Genomic DNA, 25,366 nt, shown 5'->3' with positions numbered 1-25,366 from the left:
CAGACATGCGATTGGAAATTGAAAAGTCCTTTACTCCTAATCCGAAATTGAAGACTCAGCTAAATAACCTTCTTCTGAGAAAGGCGATCGTACAATACTGTAAGCAGCGTCAGTACGACATATCGCAGTACCCGACAAATGTTCTGGCCAAACGCTACAAGTTTAGAGAGATACCCCGCGACGTCCGCGAACACTTTGAAAAGGGAGTCGTCACCCACAACTCTGTCACCAAGCACCCGCTTTCGACAACGTTTCGCGAAAACGCCATCGCCGTCAAGGTCTCTTCTTACGTGAACAAACTCAAGAACAAAGAGCGTCTTCCGACGCGCGTTCCAGAAAATGTCGAGGCTCTGTTGAGAGGCATGGCTTTTAACGAGTAAATAAAAATGGTCAAATGTTCCAAGTGCGGTTTCTCGAAACGAACCGCCAGAACAAAGTGTTCGAGATGCAACAGGAACGGTCGTAGACTCGATACGAGAAAGCCGTATCGCCTCGAACATTTCACCAAGGAAGATCAAAGGCGCATTCTCGGCTCCATGCGGGTTAAACGAGGACAGAGTCCAACCTACCTGAAACTTTTATTGGGGAAACTAATTCAGGCCTTTGCTCGCAAACACCGACTGCCGGCGTCATGTCCGATCAATCGAGCCAGGCACGCGCTGATAACTCACGCGATCCTCGACAAGATTCGACCATCGAGTCAAAGAACGAGGAGGAGTCGTAGCAAGAGCGTCGCGCGGCGGAGGACTAGGAGCAGGAGCGGAAGCGTCGCGCGGCGGAGGAGCAGGAGCGGAAGCGTCGCGCGGCGGAGGAGTAGGAGTAGGAGCGTTCTCTCCTCGGGTCGAAGAAGAGGAAGGAAGAGGAGTCGCAGCGTCGGCAACAGGAGGAGCCGTAGCATTTCCATCAACCGAGGCCGACTCGGTCGCAGCGTCAGTGTCGGTAGGCGAACAATGTCCAGAAACGCCAGCAGCGACTCCAAGTACATGTATCCCGTGTAATAAAAAAATGTATCAAGTGCGCGTGGATTATTCTTTCGACCAACTCCCGCCGAGCCTGCTCAGGTTTCTCACGAGCGCTCACGAGGGGTTGCGGTCGGACAAGAACCGTCTCATAAATCGTGCCAACGACGTGATCAGAGACTTTCAGGTCTTTAAGATGCACAAGCGCAGCGCCCAATTTTCGTCAATCAATTTCCAGTTCACGTGTTGAATGACATGTACTCGATAGTGCCCGTGCGTAACAAGAAGGGCGACGTCATGTGCGGAAGGGAGTACGCCGAAACGGCCAAGGCTATTCGATCTAACTCGTTCTATCCCGTGTTTAAAGCGAGAAGCGACGGCGCAGCCCTGTTGGAAACCAAAGTCGGTAGGACCACCGGAGATAATCATTCGCCCTACGTTTCGGGAGTCTTGGTGGACGTAAACATTGACAAGATATCTAGCAAGTTTCACGACGTGGGCACCAGCCGCTCGATCAAGGTGGGGCAGTGGATCGACGTGATTCGCGACCCACCGCCGTCCTTTCTGGAAACCATAGTCGTGGCCTACGAGATGGTCGAGCTAGGCGAGTTGTATAGGACAATAAACGGCGACTTTACAAACTTGCCCACGCACGACACGTATTATTCCGACAACATCGTGCACCGAGAGTCTGGTGCAAAGTTTCGTCCAAACGCGCGCGACAACGTGCGAAAGGAATTCAAGTATCGCGTTTCCAATCGCCCCAACTACAGGATCGTGGACGACTCGGAAAAGAGACCGCTGGGTCCGTCCACGGATAGCTTCTTCCATTCGACCGGCGGAGGCCGCTACAAATCGACTCTGCGTACCAGACGGACGGTGTACGAGACAAATAATAATAATAATAATAATGAGCCCAAGTTTCACGGAAATTCGGACGACGACTACGCTGAGCGCAACGTGGATAGCGACGACGACGCTGAAGACGGTGACGACGGTGACGACGACGTCATCGACGAGATCAGGCGCTACAAGTACAAGAGATACTACACCGAAAGCGATCACATTATGCGAGCTTTGCGCAACGTCTAGTACGTGTCTTTTTTGAAATAAACAAACAATCATTCGAGAGGCTTTATTTTTCTACATACACAAAACGTATGTATATATACGCGCGCCTGCCGAAGCGCGTCGACAAACGTAGAACATGACCGGAGTAGCATCCAGCGTGTCCAAAGTGTTTCGCGAGGCCACCAAGTTTGATCAATCGCGAACCTTCGACTGGAGCAGAGTAGTGGCCAACGTTTATTCGGAAGACTCAAATGAGGAAGAGTTTGAACGAGAGAGGGTCGTCCTGTTCTCCGAAATTTGTAAACTTTCTCATGTGTCCGCGAACGCTCTGACCGTTTTGGACCTTGTCGACTATCCGACCTTGGAGGACGCACAATTGTTGTACATTGTTTGTACGTATACGCACCTCAAGACCATACTCCTGAGGAACGCCCCCCTATTGTCAAACTCTGCTCTACAATACTTGGCGACCTACGCTCAATCTCTCGAACATCTTCAAATCAGCAACAACGGTTGCCGTATCAGGAACGAGGGATGGATTCATCTGGCTCCTTTGCGTCGACTCAAGAGTTTGTGTCTGACTGGAATAAGAAACGCCAGTCGAGCTGTCCTTCGAGTGATATTGCAGAACAACGAATCTATATACGCTATCTTGGTGATAACGACGGAACTCTTCGCCTCTAAAGATAACGTGACGCACTTTGTCTTTTGCGCTTCGAATCAGTTGAGTCAGGAAATGTACGATTTTGTTTTTTGTAGCGAAACGTTATCTCCGTTTTCAGATAGCGAGTGAGGGTATATATATATATATATGTACTCGCACGTACTACGCTTACAGCAAAGCTAACCCTACCCTCTCCCCCGACATCACGACACGACACGACTACTACCCTATAACCCAAAGCGACAATGGCTCGACTAGACAGGTCCCCATCTCTCCCGCTGGCCGACACCTGCGTACAAGTGTTCGCTCAGTCCAGAGTGTCAAGCGCGGTGGATTGGAAAACAGTGGTGCTTAGTATATACCACGAAGAAGAGGGCTACGCTTGGGACAACGTGGAAGGGCAAATTCACTGTGCGTATACCGAAATTTCAATATTAAGAAGCTTTCCTACGCACATCACATTCTTGGAGTTGGTGCACTATCCAATGCTGCGAGACCGCCACGTCAGTGATTTGGTTCCTTTCTACCCGAACATCAAGACTTTGCTCCTACGTCACGCACCCGGCTTGACCAACGACTCTGTAAAGTGCTTAGCGGACGGTCTACCTAATTTGACTCACTTGCAGATTGATCGTGCCTAGACCTAGACGACGAAGCCTTGATGTATCTCGCAGAAAAGAGGATCATCGACGTTGGCATACGGAGCCTCTGCATGACCGGACTCGGATTTATACGCCGAGAAACGCTTCACCAATTTCTCAACGTGCATCGAAGACTGACTACTCACCGCTAGAGACGTCCCCAACAAGGACGTCTACCTTGGTGAATACACTTTGTGTATTTCTAGCACAGTGTCTCCGTCACTAAGAAACATTGCGCCAACCGACCTAGACGTTATCGAAGGTGTGGACGGTGTTGTGGGTGACATCGAGTACCAAGACCTCGACAGTGACGACGGTGACGGTGACGACGGCTACAGTGACGACTACGACAGTGACGCCGACGAATATCTCGAATCGGACGACGACAGAATGCTGGGTCCGATCGTCCTAAACACCTTCAACTACGACGAAGGAGAAGACTCAATGGGCGAAGAAGACGACTGAGTTATGCTTGAAAATAAATATTTCGCGTGCTTATATTTTTGAGTCACGAATCGTTCTTTTGCATGCACACTACACTAGTGCCAGTACAAATAGTTTATTTAATGAATTCGATACATTCCACTCACTGCAGATTTACAAAGGCAACACACAGATTGCTCTCTCGAATTGTAAATCATTGGAAATAGACAATTTAAACATAAGGCGGCGTGGGCACAGGGCAAAGTAACTATACACACCGGACAGTTCATGCAGACGACGCAAATCGTCGTGGACGGATCGGACCGCTTCATGGAGATGCTCGTCTTGTCGATGCGCGTGGGATACGGACGTCCTACGCTCAGCGCCGAAAAATAATCGCTGTTTTCGAGAAAGGACTTTAGCTTGTTCGGACAGGAAAGATCAAACTTGGAAGTGGCCAATGCTGTTATAAAGTCTAGGCTGTATTTGTTTGAGACAAACTCAATGTCCTTGGTATATTCTAGCAACCAAAATAAATCGCTATTTCTATACACGTCGGACACCTCCTTGATGTAGGTTACGCTCGCGCACAATCGAAGATAGGGGCAGCGAGGGTTGTACTTGGCGTGTTCCTCGACTGGGTCGTCGTAGTCGGCTTCCCACGAAAGCAACCGAAGTCCGCAACAAAAGCATTCCACGGTCCGATCGGTCAGGTAATAAAATCCCGCAGATGCCATGTAATCCACGTCAAAGACGTCTTCTTCTTTCGGCCGAGCGTCGAAGGAGGCGAACCTCGCAGTGTAAGTCTGAAACTCGGGCCTAAAGGCAAGCGCTCGTTCGGTCACCACCGCCGAGACGTCTGGACTCAGCGTGCGTAGCGGTGCGTCACAGTCGGATTCGTGCAGTCCTTGGGGAAGTGTTTCGTCCGAGGCCACGATAGTAGAGAGTTGAGTCTCTTGCTGGCACATCGAGCAGCTGAGAATCCGCTTCTCCGGATCGTAGGCGAGTCCTGCCATGGCAAAGTCCTTGGGTGTGGGGGTACTGTTGCGCAAAGGCCACGTCGCAAAAGTTTTAAAGTCGGACATCACCTTGGCCACAGTCGGGTCGTGGTCGAACAGTCTCCAGTAGAAAGACATGTTCTTAAGCAAAGTAGACTCTAGAAATAAAGTCGATTTTGAGTCTACGGGCCTTGCAATGTTTGAATAATATGGTGCAGTCGAAACACGACACGCAGTGTCCGCACGGCAAGTAGGCAATGTTAGCCGGAGCCTTCATGCATACGATGCACCTCTTAGTTGATTCGTCTCGTGACTTTATAGCGGAATAGTGCGTATCACAGATCGCGCTATCTATCACAAAGTTACCCCACCTACCGATAGCCTTGTGATCGAACGAAGGAAGGGCGTTCACTGGCTCAAACAGAGTGTGACTGCCCAACGGAGTCGCCTTGCTGCTCCGAATGGCACTCACCATCGCCGATACGTTCAAGGGATGCGTCAGGTTGGCCGTGTACAGAGTACTCATAGTCCTGTTGCGGAACTTTGGGTCCTTGACGAGATCGTCGATCTCGGGAAAGTGAGACGCCCAGTACATCTCGCTCCTGTAAAACTTTTCGACTGCATCGTGCACGTAGTAATAGGTCTTGTTCACTCGTAGAAACACGCAATTGGGGGACCTGCGGGCGTGTAGCAGCCACGGATCGTCTTCTTCGCAGTCGAGGATCGAAAATACTTGCACCCCGCAGTAGAAACAAACGAATATGCGGGTCACTATCTGTTCGCGGGAGAGGTAGCCCTGCTCGTCGTCGTGCGAGCAGAAAAAGCCGGCCTTGGCGAACGCAGGGCCTCGAACATCGTGAAAGGTCTTGGCTCGAATCTTCTCGTCGACGTATCTCTTGTAGACCAGGTGAGAGTAGCTCGGCAAGACGGACACGACCCTTGCTACGTTCAGCCGCGGGTCCCTGTACTGCTCGAGAAACTTGCACGGCATTCGGCGGTGAAGGTCCATCGGGTGAAACGTGAGCGTCTCCCAGTCCTGTTCGGCGACTTGAAATTTGCAGTGCCGACAGTAGATGTGTTTCCGGTCAGCGCAATATTCTAGGCCGGCATAGGCAAAGTCTCGAGGCGTGGCTCTGGTGCGAAGTCGCCATTCGGCGAACGTCTTGAAGCGACGCACGACTTCCTTGCTTATGGGATCCGTAACGAGGTGCGCCATAGCGACGATAATGAGAGGAGCCCTCTACTTGGTGCGCAATATATATTCTCTCCATATCTAGGTTGACCTCGACTGGGAGCGGAGTCGACCTCCCATAGGCGGTAGCAATTTTGTTTATTATAAAAATGTCTGTCGCAGAAAATTTTTTAGACCTGTTGAAAAAGGGATGATGTCAACACTCGGTGGATCACGAAGACGCCACCGATATTTTATTACCCGTATTCCGGCAGCGGGGAAATCAAAACGTGTCTTACAGGAGAGATGGCGATAAATACGTGCCCACGCTCCCGAACGACACGTCGACCTTACTCGGCTACTCGTCCAAGAAACTCATGCAGCACATTACCAAGGCGCGCACGACGCTCCTGACCAACGGAGATGTGGAACCGGTTGCAGATATGCTCTTTCGCGTTTTCGAGCTCGGTAGTAACATACTGATGACGGTCGACATGGATCAGATGGCCATCCAAACGCTCCTGAATGACAATACAGTATTTCACTGCGTAATGGGAATCGAATACGTACGAAACAGTCTCAACATACTTAGGAAAACCTCTTCCTCGTCGACCACTCAGCGCGTCATCAGGGATCTGAAGCCGTACGTGGACGCGTACGCTACTGCCATTCTGCGCCTGCTACTCCTCTACATCGAAGAGATATTTTCCCATGCGCGCGAGGCGACTCGCGGTATGGCGGTGGGCGCAAGGACGGCAGCCAAGATTACGGCGGTCATGCTAGTATCCCTGTGCAACTACGCGGCGGTGCGCGTAAAGTGCAACCCCATCTTTCAGTTTGAGAGCGCCATGGGCCACAACTGGCTCGACGTGGCCAACGGTCTCAGCCTCGTGCACAGGATCACGCAGCCACACACCGTCAACGAAAACATTGTCGGGGCCATTCGCGTAAAGTTTTCGCAAAACAACAAGCCACAGGACGTCATCAACCTCCTGGTCGAAGAGAGCAACAGGTTGTACACGAGTAACGTCGAGAACGGAGTGTACCGCTGCGACACCGACTACATGACGCTCCGGACCGTCATGCCGGCCGAGCGGGTCACGGACGACGTCAACATCATCGATCCGGCCATCTCTACGACGCTGCGTGACCACAACGAGCTCATCATGAAGAGTTCCGACACGATCCCCGTGCCGCGTACCAACCACTACGTGCTAGCCCTGCAGAAGGAGAAGGCGCCGGCCACCGAGGTGTCGGTCCTTAACATCGCCTCCATCATAGAACAGTGCATGAGCAACGGGCGCGTGGACTCTCGCTTCGTCGAAGTGCACAAACAGTCGGACCAGGGCACGCAGGAGCTCAACAAATTTTACAGCCAGGCCTGTTGCGTCTCGCCCCGTAACCTCGGTCTGTTTCTACAGTGCCTAAACTTTGAGATGATGGACTCGGACATGTTTGGGGCCACCTTACAGTGCCTCAAGATGACCAAGGGCATACCCACTCCGCGCCAGGAAGAAATTGCCACCTACTCAAACACGGCGCTATTTCGGATGGCCACCAACCTGTTTTATCACACGCGTTTCTGCAGGAGCTACCGCGGCGAAAACACCTACCTGTACGACTCGCGCTTCTTTAACGACTTTGTACTCTGGGTCCAGTCGCCCAACTGTCTGGAACACCACATCTCGCCTAGCGTGTCGTCGTCCATCATCTCGTGGTGCACGTCCATGTCTACTGCCATGCACACTACGCGCGACGCCAACGGAGCGAAGTGCGCCATGGCGGCCATATCCACGTGCGAGGTGGACCAACGCGTACTAGCCGACTTTTTGAACATGTTCATCAAGCTCTTTATCGAGGACGAGACCGAGATTAGCGTCATCAACAAGAAATTTCTCGAGAAGGAACTACTCGAGGCTTTTGCCTCCGTGTCTAATTGCTACAACCTGTTTAGGGGGCAGTTTGTTTCGGCGACGGCCTTGCGCCTCTTCCTAGCCCGTTGTAGGTGGTCCGTGGCCGACGACGTGGAAGTCATCGTTCCGGTCGAAACAAAGTTTCTCAACAGACTGATATGCGACAGCGACGACCTGTTGTCCAACTCGATGCGAGACAAGCTCCGTAAAACCATGGAAGACGTCTCCACGATGATGGCGCCGCTACTCTCCAATCCATCCACGTCCGCGCCTCACAGCAAGGACGACGACAGCAACGTGCCCATATGCATTTGAAATAAAAAAAACCGCCAACGCCCCCATATACATTAACAAAAAGGTTCGGTGACTGATTTGAACGATCGAGGGAGTAAAATGTTGAAACAGGTCACGTTCGTCGATATCTTTTCGCAAGAAAAAATGAGGACCCTGCGAGACTATCTCCATTGCGAACTGGACCTTTCGGTATCGATACCCTATAAAATCTGGATCGCTATCGCAAATTTCTTTATTCAAAACAACGTCCCATCGGTCGTAGAGGGAGCAGAGTGTTGTCAGAAAGACAGCTCGTCGTCCCACTATCTACTCGTCTTTTCATACAGGGACAAGGACGCCAACCGAGTGGTGGTGGACTGCATAAACTTCATCAACGTGCTGCGCGATCTCAAGGTGCACGACGTGATATGCACCAAGCACTACGTCTACCTCTACGTCCGTCACTCGTCGGCGCATCACAACGTGCATGCAATTCTACCCTTTCTCCACCACGTTCTGCAAAGCTATGTAAACGACAAGACGACCACTTTGCCACTCGATTACACTTTCGATCCCCTGGAAGAACAAGAATCCTTCTTCGACGTGATTCCAGTCACGTACCACGGCACCTACGAGGTGACCACCTCTCTACCGGCGCTCGTGGCCAAAATCAAACCCAAGGAAGACGGACAGTATGTGTCAGATCGCCTTTATTGCGAGAAGCATTGGATGTGTCTACACAATCTGGTCGTCTTGAGGCTCGTCGACTGTTTCTACTACATTACTATACAGAAATTGCAGATATTAAAAGATGTTACAAAGTCAAACATTACGTCCACCAACGACTATGGCATTTACAAAGTGTCGTATTACAAGAAGTGACTCGCTTTCGCTTGTGTTTGTCTGCTTTGCCTAAAATAAACGCTTACGCTAGCTTGCACGCTGCTATACATCTGTGTCTCTATGTGTGTGCGTCTGTGTGTGTGTGTGTCCAAACAAACGTTCTTTTATTCACAACATGTCGTTGTAAATGGCGTCGAAACTAGGAAATCGAAGGTTGCTCAGTCGCCGCTTGTTCTTCTTATAGGCCCGTCTGATGAGGCTAGTGGTGAACGTGCGAGACCAGTCGCTGCTCTGTCTAAAGATGCACAAGACGCGTCGTAGATCCATCGTCTTGATGCAGGGACACAGACAGCGGGTCTCGTACCACTTGTAGACGGCAGCAAGGGCTTCCACGTCCGACCAATTGTCGTAGTCGTCATCAAAGTCCATAGCACCCATCATGTAGAGCGCCGAAAGCGCCTTGATGGCGCTGGAAACCGCAAGGTGTTCGCCGCTAGATTCGATAACGTAACCTCGTATGTCCACCGCAGATTCCAACGCGTCGCTGGCCTTTAGGGCCCTTATGACGCTCGCAACGTCGGCGAGACTCACGCGGCACGCCTTGTTCTGCCCCATGGTCGTGATCGGTCGCGTGACGAAAGCGTTTGTTGTCGCGTCCCTCTCTACCACGCGGTCTTCGTACACAAACTCTACGGGCTTTACGTACCACGCTAGCCGGTCCTGCTGCGTGGTGTAGAGCGCGGTGTACTGAAGCAGCTTCAGGTATTTCGTGACAATCTCCTCTACTTTCTGCCGACGCTCGTTCGCCTTGGGCCAGTCCTTGGACATTGCGGCCGCTCGCCTCCGCGTAGTGGACCCTTCCATAGGTGCCGCGGCATCGACCGCCGCCAGTAAAATGTCAAAGAAGCTAGTCTCCTTCGTTGCGGCGTTCATCATTGCGCGAAACAGGTCCACCTTCTTGCCGTCCACCTTTTTAGATGAGCTTATCATAAACGGGAGCATCTCGTAGCCGCCGTACAGCAAGATTGGCACCACAAACGACAGCGGGTGAAGATCGCAACTACTGACGCGTACAGCGCGAGTAAAGAAATCGTCCTTGATGTGGTAGTAACCCGCCTGACGACTGGGAAGAGACTTGTCCAGCAGAGACACGGCGTGTTGCACGCCGCCAAACTCGAACCTGTGTTCGTCCTGTCGCTTCTTACTCTCGCTGTACTGGCGGGCCGAATACACGTAGACGTCTCGCGAGGGTATCTTTTCCACGACCGCAGCTACCCCGAGGAGAATGTCCGAATCGTTGGTGACAACGACGGACACGTCCCAGCGCTCGTCGTTTGGCGGCGGACACATTAAAGAGTCCACGACCTTGACGTCGCCTTCCCCCACGTAGAACGGCGGCAGGATCGTAAAGGACGAGAGTTGGTACGCTGCAGCCGACTCGTTCGAGTAGCCGTCAATCACCTCTTTGGCGTAGAGTGGGTTCTCGAGAAGCGTGGCATATTCCCTGACGTGCTGCATCACGTCCGAGGCCGCGGTCAATCGGCAGATTGTGGCCATGGCGTCTTTGCCGTAGCGTGCCAAGTTTTTGAGCCTTCCGTTCAGGACAGACTGCAGTCTCGAATTTTCGATGGTCCGAACTCGCTTGGTGTCCTCGCCAGACGAGTTTTTGATGACGTTGGCCAGCTCTCTACTTCGACGCTTGTACTGCTCGGGCCACTTTACCGTCGGCGACATTCCGTCAAACACCACCACCACGTCAACTTCCACACGCCTGTTTAGGGACAGCCCCTTGACGACCCTCTTGACCGTCCTAGATATGCAATGAAACACCGTCGTGAAGAAGGCGTCGTATCGGATGCAGCGTTCGCCCGGTCTCGCCTCGTACTCCTTGTCCCAGTCCAAATCTCGAAGAACAAACGCGTCGTCTTCGATATAGTCTTCGACGTAATTGCCAACCAGATCTCCGTTGGTCTCGCCAACGTAGTGTTTGATAATCTCGAGGTTCAAGGCTTCCCACGCTCGCTCTCGTTCCTCTCGGTCGGCGATCGCTCGTGCGGCATCGATCTTGTCCGCAAACGTCTTGAGATGGTGGTCCGTCAGCGAGTGCTTGCAGTGGTGTAGAAAAATGTTACCGTCGACGACGACTTGAATGCGCGCCGACTCTCCGATCACGAACGAGGACGTCACGCTCTCATAGTCGAAGTGACGCGCAGACGGCGTAGGCGAAAAATACGTCCGCAAAACGAGGTTCGTGGCCGTCTCGACGTTACTGCCGGGGTCGTCCAAGAGCTGTAACTGAGACTCGAGTAACGGTGCCAGTTCCTCCTCGACGGCGCGGTTGCAAACTGCGTTGAGTGTATTCCAAAGATTTCGGATACCCATGGTGTCAATACGTTTATTGTGTGTGTAGAAGGGCGACGCTTAAGTACTCTCATCACACAAGGTCACGCCAAATAATGGAGGTTGTGTTTTTTTTTTATTGGACGAGAAAGTGATACAGTATGCGTAATCCCTCTACCTGGGTGAAGGGCATCGGGTGACCTCCACTCGAGTGGGTAAAGTAACGCCCGCTCCCCTTGTTTAGATAGAGGAAGGGCTCTTGTAAAATGAACTTGAGGGGACAGAAGCGCTTGTTTGTTTCGGGATCGAGATGAGTGGAGAGCACAATCGACTTGTCAAAGCCAGGTAGTTCGAGGGTGCTGCCTGTGGGTACGTGCGTGTATGCCGTTTTGCTCGGCACAAAGCTGACGATCGGCTCGTTGGTTATGTTGTTGATCAGAGACGGAATCGCGGCAAGACCCCTGTTTATTCTCTCTTCCCAGTCGCTGTGTTGGAAGAGGACGTTGTCCACGGTGCGCAGCACGTCTAGTAGCCGAATCTTTTTCGTTGCCGTCATGGCGTTGGCAATCACGCTCGGAATTCCTATCGTCTCGCACAGTCGGGGTAGTATGGTCTTGACGGTCGACTCGACGCTCTCGACAATTTTCTCCACCACGTCCTCTTGCAGGCCGGAAGCCTTGAGGCAACCCACGCCGCCACTCGCGATGCCGCCGCCGCGCTTCTTTCTCACGGTTCCGTCCAGGTAGACCATGACGGACGACGTCTTGACGTTGTTGATGTCGTTGACCACGTCGGAGATGGTGGGTTGCCGCACGCCCAGAAGGACCTCCCTCTTCTTTAGCGAATGGAGCTCGGCCGTGGCCACGCCGCGCGGAACGTAGAGGCACGAGTCGTAGGCAAACTTGTACGCGTTGCGGATGGCGGCGGCCGTAAACAGGTAGTCTCCGTTGTAGGCAGAACTAAATAACTCCAGGTTGTACATGGCGCGCACGCCCAGGGCTACGGGCTCTTCGCCGACGCCACCCGTTCCGTCAAAGGGCAGATTCGTGACTGTGCTTGCCAGCATTGTTATTGCGTCTGCATTCAACCAGCCCGCCTGATAGGTCTGACTCGAAAAGATTGTCTTCTCGTCGCTCCAGTCGCCTTCCACGTAATCGTTGTACGCCGGAACGTTTTTGAGAAACACGTAGGACCAGAACATGGGGTAGCGTTCCACGAGCTTGGGGTGATTCCTAACCAAATACGTGACGTGATCGTACGGATCAATCACCGATTTGTACTGGTCGTATAGGACGCGCCCGACAAAAGCCAAGTCTGCGCTCTCGTTGGTGTAGGCCGCCCTGCGTGGAATGAGGATCTCGATGGGCAGTACGGATCTCTGGTCCGAGACGCAGACGCGGACGTTATCGACGCTAAGGATCCAGGGAAAGGTTCTGCCCAAAACCTCGTAAACGTGTTTTCTAAAGAGACGTTCGCTACCGGCTCGATGGTCGCTCGCGGAAGTCACCGCGTTCCGGAGAGTGAGACTGTCGTAAATGTCGGATCGCTTGTTCTTGTCGGTGTTTTTCCAGAAATATGCCAGCATCATGTCGTAGACTATGGTCGCATTAGATGCTACGTTTCTTTGGTCGGGTGTCGTCAGTGGGACGGTGTCTAGTCTGTGGTTCGTACTAGTACTACTACTAGTAGTAGCAGTAGTAGTACTAGTAGTTGCAGTAGTAGTAATAGTGGTCATGGGAGCCGTAGTTGTATGCACAGTCGTATTGAAAGGGGGAGTTGCGGCCGTGGTGGTGCTGTGGGGATTGTTGTAATTGTCGATTCGCGAAGAAGGCAGGAATGCACTCCTAAACATGTCCATTTTTATTTATAGAACGTTCTCGTACAAGTCGTCCGAAAAGTCGCTGTCGTTATTAATGCTGTTTACGAGCTTGTCCCGTTTACTCAATTCCTTTTTCGGTTTCCGTTTTCTTCTTTGGGCAAACAGGACGCGGCACATTGTGAGCGAAAGAACCAGAACGCTAAATGCTAGCAGTATCATAGCCCACAGAAAATAGACTCCGTTTATTTCCGAAGCCTTGAGTATAGTAATTTTAAAGGTCATCTCTTCTTCAAACAAAAAAGTATATGGATTGCGATAAGGAATACGTGTCTTGCGTCAACGACGGAGACTGCTCGACTCTATGCACGGGGCAGGCAATATGCGGCAATTACGGAAAAGGAATCAGACGATGCGTACGCAGAGAACATTACGAAACGTACAAGCGGCGCTCGCACGACGATAACATGATTGTCGTGTTTGCAATGAACAGAAATTTGGGTTATTTAGAACCGCGAAACGTACCGGTGGACATGGTAAAGTACGCGCCCGACGCGAGAAGAAGCCCCCACGACGTCGCGTCCAACCGAAGATTGGCGTCGGAAAGCGACGAGCGAGACTCGGCGTGGCTACATATTTACGGACCGACGACGGCGGGCGTGACTCCTTACGAGTACAGAGCCAGGCTTCCGAGGCGCCTGCTCAACGGGTTGTTAAAGTGCTCGCTCAACTTTCCAAACTTTGACGTCAAATAAAGACGCCCTTGTTGTATAGCATTCGAAACAGGTCCATGGAAGTGTAGACGACGCGCTGACCGCCATTCCAGACGACGTCGTAGATTTTCTCCTCGCAGCCGAGAGCTCGCATAAGGCGAGCTCTCGTGCGTAGGGACGTACGCGTCGGCTGTCTTGTCCCGCTTCGAGTGCACGACTTCCAGTTCGCCCGGCGAAAGTAGGACGGTCGTTCCGCGGTTGTCCGGACTGTAATCGTCACTCATCAGGTATAAACTATTATTTAGAGAGTTCCACCGCATACCCACGTTATCCCAAAAAACGCACTGGTTTTCTTTCGAATATATGTACACAAATACGGGTAGTCCTTTAAATTTCCTCTTCAGTATATTATACGCGGCAGGCAGAGAAGCCAGCAGCCCTACGACATACTCCATAATTGGTTTTTAATTTATATAAAAACATGCCGGTGCGAACGCTTTGCGATGTGGAAGACAAGCGCGTCTCCGGGTTGGACAAAATACTCGACTACATAACGTGCAACGTTGACGGAAGATTTGGCGCTTCGGCTCTCTTTAGCACCGAATGTCTCCAGTTTCTGATTAACGTGCCCATCGCCACGAAATTCGACGGAGATAAGCCCCTCAGTGCCAAGGAGCTCGCGGACTTTATGACGCTAGACAAGTCCAAACTAGAGGTCTACGAAAACGTCGTCAAGAAGTGCGGACTGTACTCGGTGTATCACTGCGAAACGGAATCGGGCGAAGGCATTCTCCGCATCGCGCTCATGAACGACAACTCGTCGCACAGACTCAAACGCATCGCCGCCAAGATCAACGGAGAAGTCGGCGGCATGGGGCGTGTCGTGTCGCTTCACACGCGAAAGGACACGCAGCCGCTCGCCAAAGTCGAGGCGCTCGTACACATCGCGCAAAAGGCGTGCGCCGAGCATCCCGACCTCAAGTACGTATCCTACATGCAGCAGATTGTGGTGACGGTAGAGCTCAAAGACGTTGCCGTCAAGTACGTCCCTTTCCCAGAACTCTGTCACGTGCTGAAAAAGAACACCGACTATATAAAGGAGCACATTAGCGTGTTTGAGCACTTCTCCTTCCTAAAGGCGGCTGTCATTCCGCTAGATCACCTCCTGACTCAGGGCGTGCGCGGAGTCCACGTGGTGCGTGTATGTCTTCTAATAGAATCAGGACTCGTCGACAAAATATCTGCCGTGGTGGAAAAGATCTAAATAATGTGCGACCTTCGGTCGATCCAACTGACCGATGTCGGCGGTCGAGAATACGTCTGGAAGGTGGAAAAGTGCGCGGACGTAGTTTTGAAGACTGTCGACGACGATTCCCAACAAGATAGCACCGTGACCATGTGCAAGGAGGTGGTCGAGATACGGCTGGGGCGCGACGAGGAACCTATAGAGTTCACCGAGCCCAGGACGGTCAAGGTCGTCTTCCCCATACCACTCAAGGGATCTTCGGTCGTCGGCGCTCACGACAGCACCTACGTCCTCTTGGCCGTTAAGTCGGCCTCCTCCACCGGAAACCCTCTGTGGTGGACTCGCTACGCCTGTCACCAAACATCGCTCTACGTTCCGCATCCCATTGCCCGATCGAGCAACGGTAGAGGACGTTACGCGGCACGAGCTCATTTCATTTTGAGAATAATAAACACGACAATATTTTTACAATAGTATCAAGCTCAGCCCCTCCCACCTGTGAAGCGTCGCCGGCGGCCTGACGTGTCGATACTATTCAATCGAGCCCATGGTACCCGGACGATTGGTGTTTGTGGGAATAAAGACACAGTTTCTGGTTTGCGCGTGTTTTTTTTATTTTACTAGTGAATCACCGCACGGTCGTAGTTGCGCACACTCTCGATATAATATTTCGGAGTGTCGGCGTGTCTTACGACTAGTTTCCGCAGGGTCGTTCACGTATGCTCCCGGTTGAGCTGGGTTCCGAGCTCGGCCACGAAAAAAAAAAGGCAGTGTCCACCACTTCCAAAAATCCCCCTGTAGTCCTGTTCGTACTTTGGAATCGTGGACGGGAACGGCGGGGCCAACACGTCGCAGTATTGGCTTCATTCGACGTGGTGGGTTCCTAGGTTACCCCCCGCCTTAGGTAACGCTTCCATAAGTCTGCTGTTCGGAAAGCTAGAGACGAATGCACCTTTTCCCAGAGCGTTGACATTAAGATGTGCTAAGGTCAATATAAGACTTAGTATGAAGCAAAAATTGCGCTCCGTAGGTGTTTGCCCCTTTCGAAGAGCGTTCTACCGCGCCTATTGTTACGCGTTGGAAACGACTTTATGCGTTTTTAATTTTAAAGCGAATGTTTTACCTCCCGCCTTAGGTAACGCCTCCAGAAGTCTGTTGTTCGGAGAGCTAGAGACGAATGCACCTGGTCCCAGAGCGTTGACATTAAGATGTGCTAAGGTCGATATAAGACTTAGTATGAAGCAAAAATTGCGCTGCGCAGGTGTTTGCCCCTTTCGAAGAGCGTTCTACCGCGCCTATTGTTACGCGTTGGAAACGACTTTATGCATTTTTAATTTTAAAGCGAATGTTTTACCTCCCGCCTTAGGTAACGCCTCCAGAAGTCTAGTTGTTCGGAGAGCTAGAGACGAATGCACCTGGTCCCAGAGCGTTGACATTGAGATGTGCTAAGGTCGATATAAGACTTAGTATGAAGCAAAAATTGCGCTGCGCAGGTGTTTGCCCCTTTCGAAGAGCGTTCTACCGCGCCTATTTTTACGCGTTGGAAACGACTTTATGCATTTTTATTTTTAAAGCGAATGTTTTACCCCCGCCTTAGGTAACGCCTCCAGAAGTCTGTTGTTCGGAAAGGTAGAGACGAATGCACCTGGTCCCAGAGCGTTGACATTGAGATGTGCTAAGGTCGATATAAGACTTAGTATAAAGCAAAAATTGCGCTGCGCAGGTGTTTGCCCATTTCGAAAAGCGTTTTACCGCGCCTATTGTTACGCGTTGGGAACAACTTTACAGCCTTCCGAAAAGACGAACGAATGCGCCCGTTTCCACCCGGGCGATTGGTTTTTTGTGGGAATAAAGACACTGTTTCTGGTTTGCGAGTGTTTTCTTTTTATTTTCCTAGTAGATCACCGCACGGTCGTAGTTGCGCACCCTCTCGATATAATATTTTGGAGTGTCGGCGTGTCTCACGACTAGTTTCCTCAGGGTCGTCCATGGACGCTCCCGGTTGAGCTGGCTTCTCAACTCGGCCACGAAAACGTCAGTGTCCACCACTTCCAAAAACCCCCTGTAGTCCAGTTCGTACATGGGGATCGTGGACGGGGGCGGCGGGGCCAACACGTCGCAGTCTTCGCTCCACTCGACGTGGTGGTTTCCCACGTAGCTGGTGATGACGCTGTGTAAAAAACAGAGTATTCTCCGCAGCCCGACAGCATCCGTCCGTTTCGACGGCACGATCCGCACAAATATCAAGAGATAGTACTTTGTCACCGCCAACTCAAAGACATTCAGATAATGGCACGCATTTATGATATTAATCACGTCGACTATGCGTTGGTCCACCGGGTCGACGGTTGGGTTCGCGAAGGCGACCACAAAATTCTTGATAAAACAGTTGTCATTGCCGGAGACAATGTGCCCGCACTCTATAAAATATTGGAGGACGTTCTTCGTGGCGGCGCCGAGATGTTTTGGCACATCCACGTAGGGTTTAAAAAAATCTTCATACGAGAACATCTTCTGAAGATTCTCGTAGTTGGAGGCCCACTGGTCGGCGGTGGAAATTTTCTTCAGGATGGACATGGTGCTACTCTCGGGCTGGCTCGAAGCGATGTGGGGGGAGAGGGTAGGGTTAACTTTGCTGTAAGTACAAGCAGTCGCGTCGGAGAAGCCCACGTGTTATCAGCCGACGAATGAGAGCCGCTCACGTAATATCACACCATGCGTGGACGGTGTAGGGGGGGAGGCGAGGGTAGATGAGTAGAGTATTTCGCGATTCTATTTTTTTTCGTAGACGGCGGTAGTCTTCTGTCAAGGTTATCTCGGCACTATGTAAAAGTCATATCGGTCCCAACCGAGGTATGTGACGTAACAATAGTACTTGTTCGTGTCGACGCCGTTGCAAATGACGGCGTTTCTCAAATTCATCCACTTGCGCTCGCCACACGAAGATGATAATTTTTCAAAATCCTGTTGCTTGTAGACGCCCTTGTACTTTAGACCCTCCACGTACTTTATCGTCTTTGTTACGCGGTCTTCTTTGGACACGTCGTAATAATCGTAGCAAATTTTGTAAAATCCCGATTTGGAATTGAGGTAGCCGTTGAGTACGTAGTCGATCAGGCCCAGAGTCTTTGTAAACTTGTGACGACCGCCGTACAGTCTCTTTTTATATTCTAGTTGTAGAAAAATCTGCCGTCGGCTGTACATCATGTCGGATATTACGACGTCTCTACAGGCGTTCACAAAGTTTACGACCATCGTCATCTTGTAGCGCGTGTCGTCGTCCACGGTGGTCGTGGCCTTGAAGGTAAACACCAGGACGATGTCTTTGGCGTCTACCTGTTCGCAGGGCGGATCTTGGACGTGGTGATTTTCCGCAAAGTACCGGGACACGTAGACCAAGATCGTGGGGTCTATGGAGCGGCACACGTCCAAACCGACGTCGATGTAGTCTCCGAATGCAGAAGGCGACGGCTCTGTGTCCGCCTGCCAAAAGTCTAATCGCTCGAGAACCGGTAGTTCCATTTCTTATTTACTATTATGTATCAAAGACGGGCCCTCTCTGTATACGAGAAAGGTGAGAAAAACGACAGCAAAAAACAGAAGTATTGATAAGATCCCAACGACTATCAAACCATTCTCAACGTCGGATAGTCGATCGTGCAAGTCTCGGTTATATAAGCAAATGCTCTGAAGCACGACCCTGTAGACGTTGTTGGTTTCATTAGTCATTTTTATTATTCGCATACTCGCTCGAAAACAGAACGGCAAAGGCGCACAGGCAAAAGATGGGCGTCACCCAACAGACGGCCGGATAAGAGTCTGTGATTGGGTAGACGAGTTTTTCCGCTTCGTGCGGCACAAATAGCGAAGCGTCCAGTAGTTGAGGCACGTGCCTGGCGAATAGTAGGTTCGTTTCCTCGACGAGTCGATTGTCGATCTCGAAGGCATAGACGAACCTGTCTCCCCCTCCTCTTCGGTCGTCGTTGAGGCGAATGCTAACTTCCCGGTCGGTCAGCGGTGGATCAAACACCCGGTCTTCGTCAATAAAGAGAGACTTGCGGAAAGACTGCACGGCCGCCCTCTTGTCCGACGGGACGTAGACCGCTTCTCTGGTGTCGGAGGCAAATAATTAAACTTTATTATTTTAAATGTCTTCGTCGTATTCTTCTTGTGCCGTTCCTTTAAGTAAATAGGGGTTGACTGGGAAGGTGGGCTTGGGTTGAATCGATTGCACCACGTCTCGACCGACTTGGTCGTTTTCAAAGACTCTTTTAGCCTCTACCGACGTGTCGGAGTAGACGGCGCCATCTGCATAGACTGTAGAAATGGACGGTTTGTTGCCGAGATGGGATAGGTTAATACTGTTGCCGTCTTCGGACGATGGAAAGTTCTTAACGCTGTCTACTTCGCTGATCAGAGGAGTTTCCGTGGTGGACGATAAGGGTGGGTCCGGAGTTTTAAATTCTTCAATCGAAGTTGTCGAAATGCTGGGTGGTGGAATAAAGTCTTGTTCCAAGAGAGTCTCTGACATGTTGGATTGTTTGGGTGGCTCTACGGGCCTTTGCTGTTGTCTGGGCGGAGGACGAGGCTTCTTTGCCGGCAGGTACGTATCTTCGTTTTCTTCTCGTACAGACGATATGGGCGTGGGCGGATTAATAAAGTTTTGCCTCAACAGAGCGGGCGTGGGTGACAGGTCCATGTTGTACATGTGATTGAAGGCGCATAGACAGTAGCGCAAATTCGGAAAGGACTTTTTGAGTAGGTCGACGCAAAATTTGCGAGAGAGTTCGGACTCGCCGTACATGACTGGAACGCTCATGCCAGGTACGCTAATGTTGTTGGAGAGAAGATAGAGGGACTGGAGACTTTGACTCTGGATGTTGTTGAGAATATACTCTGCGGTGGTCGAGGGGTTGCTGTAGATGGACAGGGATCGCAGGCGCGTGGCGGTTTTGCATATTTGATTTATGATTTGAATGTATCTGTTGTCGCAGAATCTGGTTTCACAGTAGACGGTGAGTTCTTGTAGTCGCTCGCCGCCCTTGAGGTGTTTGGTGCATATGCGCGTAAACATGTCTATGGGACACCGCACGTGAAAGGTTTGCAAGTGAGGTAGGAGCGGCGTGTCGCGCTTGAAGATGCACGAGTCGAGATACTTGCAGAGTGGCCCCCCTTTAACGACGGATATCTTGACCTTGAAAAGATTGACGAAGGGCCAGCGGTCTCGCGTGATGATAACTATGTTCGAGTCTTCTTCTACGTCGCCGCCAGCGCTATATTCGCGGTGCAACTCGTACGGCGGTATGTCTACGAAGGACGCCGAGGTCCAGAAATTTGCGTCGAGTTCTGGAGTTAGCCAGTATAGGTCATCGGGGTGAGTGAGGCCAATGTGGGTCGTGTGGTCCGAAATGAGTTTGATTAGGGCGCAGGGCTTTTGAGTACGCGAGTCTAGAATCCTCACGATGTTGTTCCACTCGAAGGCCACGGGCGAGGTGTTTTCGTGTAGCATCGCGTACCAGCTTTCGCTTTGCAGGCTGCCGCAGCGGAGATACTCGAGCGAGGTAAACTTTTGGCTGTATTCGTGTTTTCCAAAGAAGGCGGGCACTGTAAAGTAGCCCATGTCTAGCACGCGGATGCTAGAGGCGCACGTGTCTAGGTAGTTTATGTACACGGGATCGGTGTGGCTACCCGAGATGGCGGGTATGGGGAAGTGGAGCCCCTCGACGTGCGCCTCGTTGCACTTGACGACCGCCCAGTTGAAGACTCGGTCGTTGGGTACGTCGAGTACAAAGGTGGCTGCCGAGCCAAAATAGGCTTCCGAACGACATTCCGAGTTGTACTTTACGTACGAGACGGGCGCGTTTACGTTTCGTATCTCGACTGTGCTCGGGGCCTTGAGATGGCCCACGCGGATGCAGAGTGTGTTGGAGTCGACGGATCCGTCGCCCACCCACGAGGAGAGGCGAAAGGCCTCGGTCATGGCTCTGCGGACGTAGACGGGCTGGAGCACGCTTTTGGTGATTTTGGCGTCGTCGACCCTGGGCTTGCACTTGTCTACAATTTCGAGGGATGCGAGTCCGTTGTTGCGCGAGGAATTTTTGGTGAGGAGATGGTAGACTAGGTTTTCCAGAAAGTAGTAGAGGACGTTGGACGCGTGGCAGAGTGTTCTGTTTTCGTACTCGTTGTTGTCGAGCGTGAGTTGGGCGTGGACGATGCAGTTTCTCAAGACGGGAACGAGCACGTAGAAGAAAAATTGAAAGAGGTCCGTCTTGTAAGTGGTGGACAGTGAAAAGGCCAGGTCGACGCATCTAAAATCGAAGACTACGTCGCCGTCGGGGAGATTTTTTACGAGGCTCTGCTCGAAGGCGTCTTCGAAACCGACAAAGGCGGCCGAGTTTCTGAGCTCGCGGAGGTCACTGTAAATTCGTGAGACAAACTCTCCGTCGACGGCTACGACGGGCGGTTTCTGCTCCCATCGGTCGATGTAGGGCGACAGGATGACGTCGGGTGCCAACATTCGGCGCATCGAGTCTTCGAGGTCGGATTTGAGGAGGCCCGAGGTATCGACCACCCTACACTCGATGTGACGCTTGTCGTACTCTTCGGTTACGAACCAGCTCGGGTAGCCAATGAGCCGCCCGTGCTTGTAGACGCAACCGTCGGCCGTTATGTTACACAGAGAATGGTGCATGTTTGAATATTGCGTCCACATTATTTTCTTTATAAACGAGTTTTCTGAGCTTGTTTGGGTCGCTGGCGAGTATCCTGAGTTTGACGTACGCGAGCCCGTCTAGAATCTCGAGCAGTTGCTCGTCCGTCAGTATCTGGGCGTTTTTCTTGGCGTTTTTGCGCTCGCAAAGGTGTCTGTAGGATCGACAGGTTTCCAACAACCTCCGCCTATTTTTGTAATGAACGTAATATAAGCTGCAAAGGAATCCGACGCTGGACGCCAGATAGACGACGCTCCAGCTTATGCCACCACCGCTCTCGGCATTCTTTTTGGTTGGAATATATTGCTGCTTCGAACCCACCCTCTTTATACCGTCCATCGCATATTTTATCTATGGAGAGAATCAGGAGAGTAGTGGGTAACATTCGAAAGGCCTATTTACAGACTCTGGAGCCGGATGCCAACAGTAGTCTGCCCTCCCTAGAGGCGTTATTGAAAACGTACGAGTATGCCACTGACGACGGCTGTCTATTTTACGACGTTTCGGTGGCGGCACCCCTAGACCCCGTCGTGCACTCTACTCTGGTGTCAACCGATCGCGACCCACCCGACGCGATGGAACAGATTGCGAGCCTGCGCTACTACACTCGCAAAATGTTTAGGATCGTGCTGCACCACACCCTCGTGTTGATATCGTACTGCGACGAGGACATGCGCGTGCCCCCCAAATACGACGAGTACGTGGACGACGCTTGCGGCGTGGATTTTTTCACCGCCATGTTTTGCACCGTGATGTTTTCCTTTGCCCAAGTGGGAATCGTACTGGGCGACGTGGTGGCGCAAAACATCACCTCTCCACTCACCCAAGACTATCTAGACTCTTCGCACAATCGAGAAAAGGCCTGTAAAGATCTGATGCGCAACGTGAAGGACGGGGACCTCAAGCCCGACGAGCGCGAAGGAGACTGTGAAAACGCGATCCAGGTGTTTAGGCAGAGGGCGGCCGGTCGGTCGCGCCTGCAAGTGGACGCCCTCGATCAGGGCAAGCAGATTGTGTACACCCTGTTTAACGGCAAGAGGGTCAAGAACGGCGACTTTAATCCGGTCTACTTTCGTCTCGCGAACGAGGTCGCCGTCGACTTTAGCGGATGCGATGTGGTGGTTGAAAAGTTGTTGGACTGCGCCCTTTTGACGGAAGACGAGCAGTTGGTCTTTGTCATTCCGCAAGAGTACTTTACCAACAACCTGTGCCCTCAGTTTACCCGGTGGGTCTTGAAGAACCTAGACTATATCGATCCACTGGATCACATGTCTTCGCTGTTTGTATTGTGTCGAACAAACAGGCGCATCTATTCTCACCTGTACAAGAGTCTAAAGAACGTGTTGGATGCCGATTCGAACAAGGATAACGTTTTATTGGCCTATATTCGTTTGTACATCAACATGCTGACGCGAGACCCAAACAAAATTGCTTCTCTGAATCGATCGTACATTGGCAAGTCGAGAGGTCGCCTCTCGGCGGCCTGTTTCGAGAACCCCAAAAAGGTGCTCGTCAAGTCGGCGCTGTGCGAAGAACGCAAGAGGGGCTGGACTTCAACCAACTTTGCATTTGGTCTCGACATTTCGCACGTGGGCGTCTTGCAAAACACCAGCAAGGTCGTCGTCGTGGAGGAAAAAGAGGACGACTTTGAATTTTACGACCCAAAATCTCCGTGACGATATTTGTCCCACCCCTCCTTGCCCATCTACAATCTGGTGTATTCCAGATTCAGAACGTGCTCGCGTACGGGAAATTCCAACACGAGTTCTATGAACCAAAAGTGACAGCGCTTTTGTTTGTACAACAGGTGTTTGCTGTACAGGAGTTCGTCCGTTTTGCAGCGGCAGTCGTCCGAATCGCAGTAGCCGAGGATCGAGTGTAGTTCGAGGACGGATGCCGTTTCCTGGCACTCGGCGTACTCGTTGAGGTCAAATAGATAACATCGGTCTTGTTCATCGTCTTGCTGCTCTGGGCGGTGCCGTTTACAGGGACAATTTCGAGAAAAGTAGACCCGTTTGTACTCTACGTGTCGAGCCGCGAGAGACTTCATGACCTCGACGAGCTCTTCGATCGGTTTCTGCAGGGGATAATAGGGGTCATCGGCTCCGTCTACCTTGAGATTGTCGAGACAGTAAGTGTAATTGACGTTGGCCATCTTTTGCTTGTGCCGCCAGTAGAAATCGTGAACGACTCGAAAGTATAGCTTGGCGTATTCGGCCTCGTTTCTGACAAAATCGTCGAGCGATACGTGCGCAGCGTACTCTTTGACGGACTGGCTAAAGTCCATCTCGGCGCAGTTTAAGTGACGGCTCGTGTCGGCGAGAACTCCGTCCGCTTGCTCGGCTACGTCTCGAATTTCAAAGGCGTCCAGGTCTTGGAGGAGAGACACCACGCTTTCCAAGTCTCGGAAGCTCTTGCGGGGGTTGGCTCCGCACAGGTCCTTGAAGGCCTCGACCAGACGATGTCCCTTGATCCACGACATTACCTCGCATAGGATTTCGAAACACCAATTCGCGTAATCAAACATGTGATTTAATTCTCTCCTCTGTCGATTGATGTCGCACACGTGCCTATATTGGTCCCAAATGTCGAGGGTGCCGTCGTACAGGAATTGGAGCATTAGATTGGTAATCTTGTCTTTGATGCCAACGGTCACGTCGACGACGTCGCCCTTGATCGCGTAGCCCAGCGCCTCAATGAATCTGCACCTGATCTGAAGATCCAGACACTCGTCGTCGCCTTCGTCGTCGTACTTACGCTGACGGTACACGCGGTTCCAGTCGGCTAGCAGTTGCTTGGCAAAGGGACTGCAGTGTGCGAGATCGGACACGCACGGCGTGACGCACCTGGACGGCGCTTGAACGGCCACGTATTCGAGTACTTTGATCAGGGCGTTTCTCATGTTGTAAAAGGTGTTTGTGGCGAGGCGCGTGTTTGTCGCCATCATGGTCTGTGTCGGCGAAAAGACGTGATATACCGCAGGTACGACGACGAGCAACAAGTGTTTGAGGTTCATGTCCTGTGCGTTGAAGACGAGTTCGGCAGCCTCGACGAAAACTAAACTCTGTCCGAGTGCTGGCTCTCTTGAGAATAAACTTTGAAATTCCCATTTGTTCGTTGTACGTCCACCAATCCAAGAGGAGTCGTTTCGTCCTGCCGAGGACGTCTGCCAAGGCCACTATGGACTCTTCTTCCACCTTCATGACCGAGTTGATGGCGAGAATGGCTCCTTACGCTTTCGAGAATCGCAACGCCCAAGACTTGGCGTACAAGATTGCACAAAGCCTCGGCAAGAACAGCTCCGAAGTCGCCGACGCGATACTGCACGTCAACGGACTGGTCGTCAGCGATTCCCCCTTTGCAAGACTGCTTGCCCGCAACGTGGCCGGAAACCTGTTTACTCTACGACGAGATGCAAAGTCCCCTTCCGCGATGCAGTCGGAGACGACCGGTAGGATGTACGGGAAGCGCAAGGCCGTTACGGAAATGAGTGGCGACGAAATAATGCGAATATATCGAAAGCGGTACAAATAAAATTTAATTGATTCTGGTTTGTGGTGTCGCTGGTTTTTCTTTTGTTTGGTG

At 51.7% G+C, this 25,366-nt stretch overlaps 1 protein-coding gene across 1 annotated transcript; it reads left to right on the top strand.

Moving 5' to 3' along the window:
- Positions 1-6,478: 6,478 nt before the first annotated feature.
- LOC120846813 lies at positions 6,479-8,155 on the top strand. Its single transcript, XM_042287923.1, has 2 exons — positions 6,479-6,739; positions 6,875-8,155. Exons 1-2 carry the CDS (start codon positions 6,479-6,481, stop codon positions 8,153-8,155), a joined length of 1,542 nt encoding a protein of 513 aa, XP_042143857.1.
- Positions 8,156-25,366: the final 17,211 nt, after the last annotated feature.

This window comes from Ixodes scapularis, unplaced genomic scaffold (assembly GCF_016920785.2).
Source record: "Ixodes scapularis isolate PalLabHiFi unplaced genomic scaffold, ASM1692078v2 ptg000597l_1___fragment_1__unscaffolded, whole genome shotgun sequence".
Taxonomy (NCBI): domain Eukaryota; kingdom Metazoa; phylum Arthropoda; class Arachnida; order Ixodida; family Ixodidae; genus Ixodes; species Ixodes scapularis.
This window is presented reverse-complemented; position numbering and strand designations above follow the sequence as displayed.

What these genes read in the sequence shown, in the direction of transcription:
- LOC120846813 (XM_042287923.1), top strand. Translation starts at nt 6,479, where the DNA reads ATGGGAATCGAATACGTACGAAACAGTCTCAACATACTTAGGAAAACC. An exon ending in GCAACTACGCGGCGGTGCGC is followed by an intron (nt 6,740 to 6,874) that starts GTAAAGTGCAAC and finishes GGGGCCATTCGC; the next exon opens with GTAAAGTTTTCGCAAAACAA.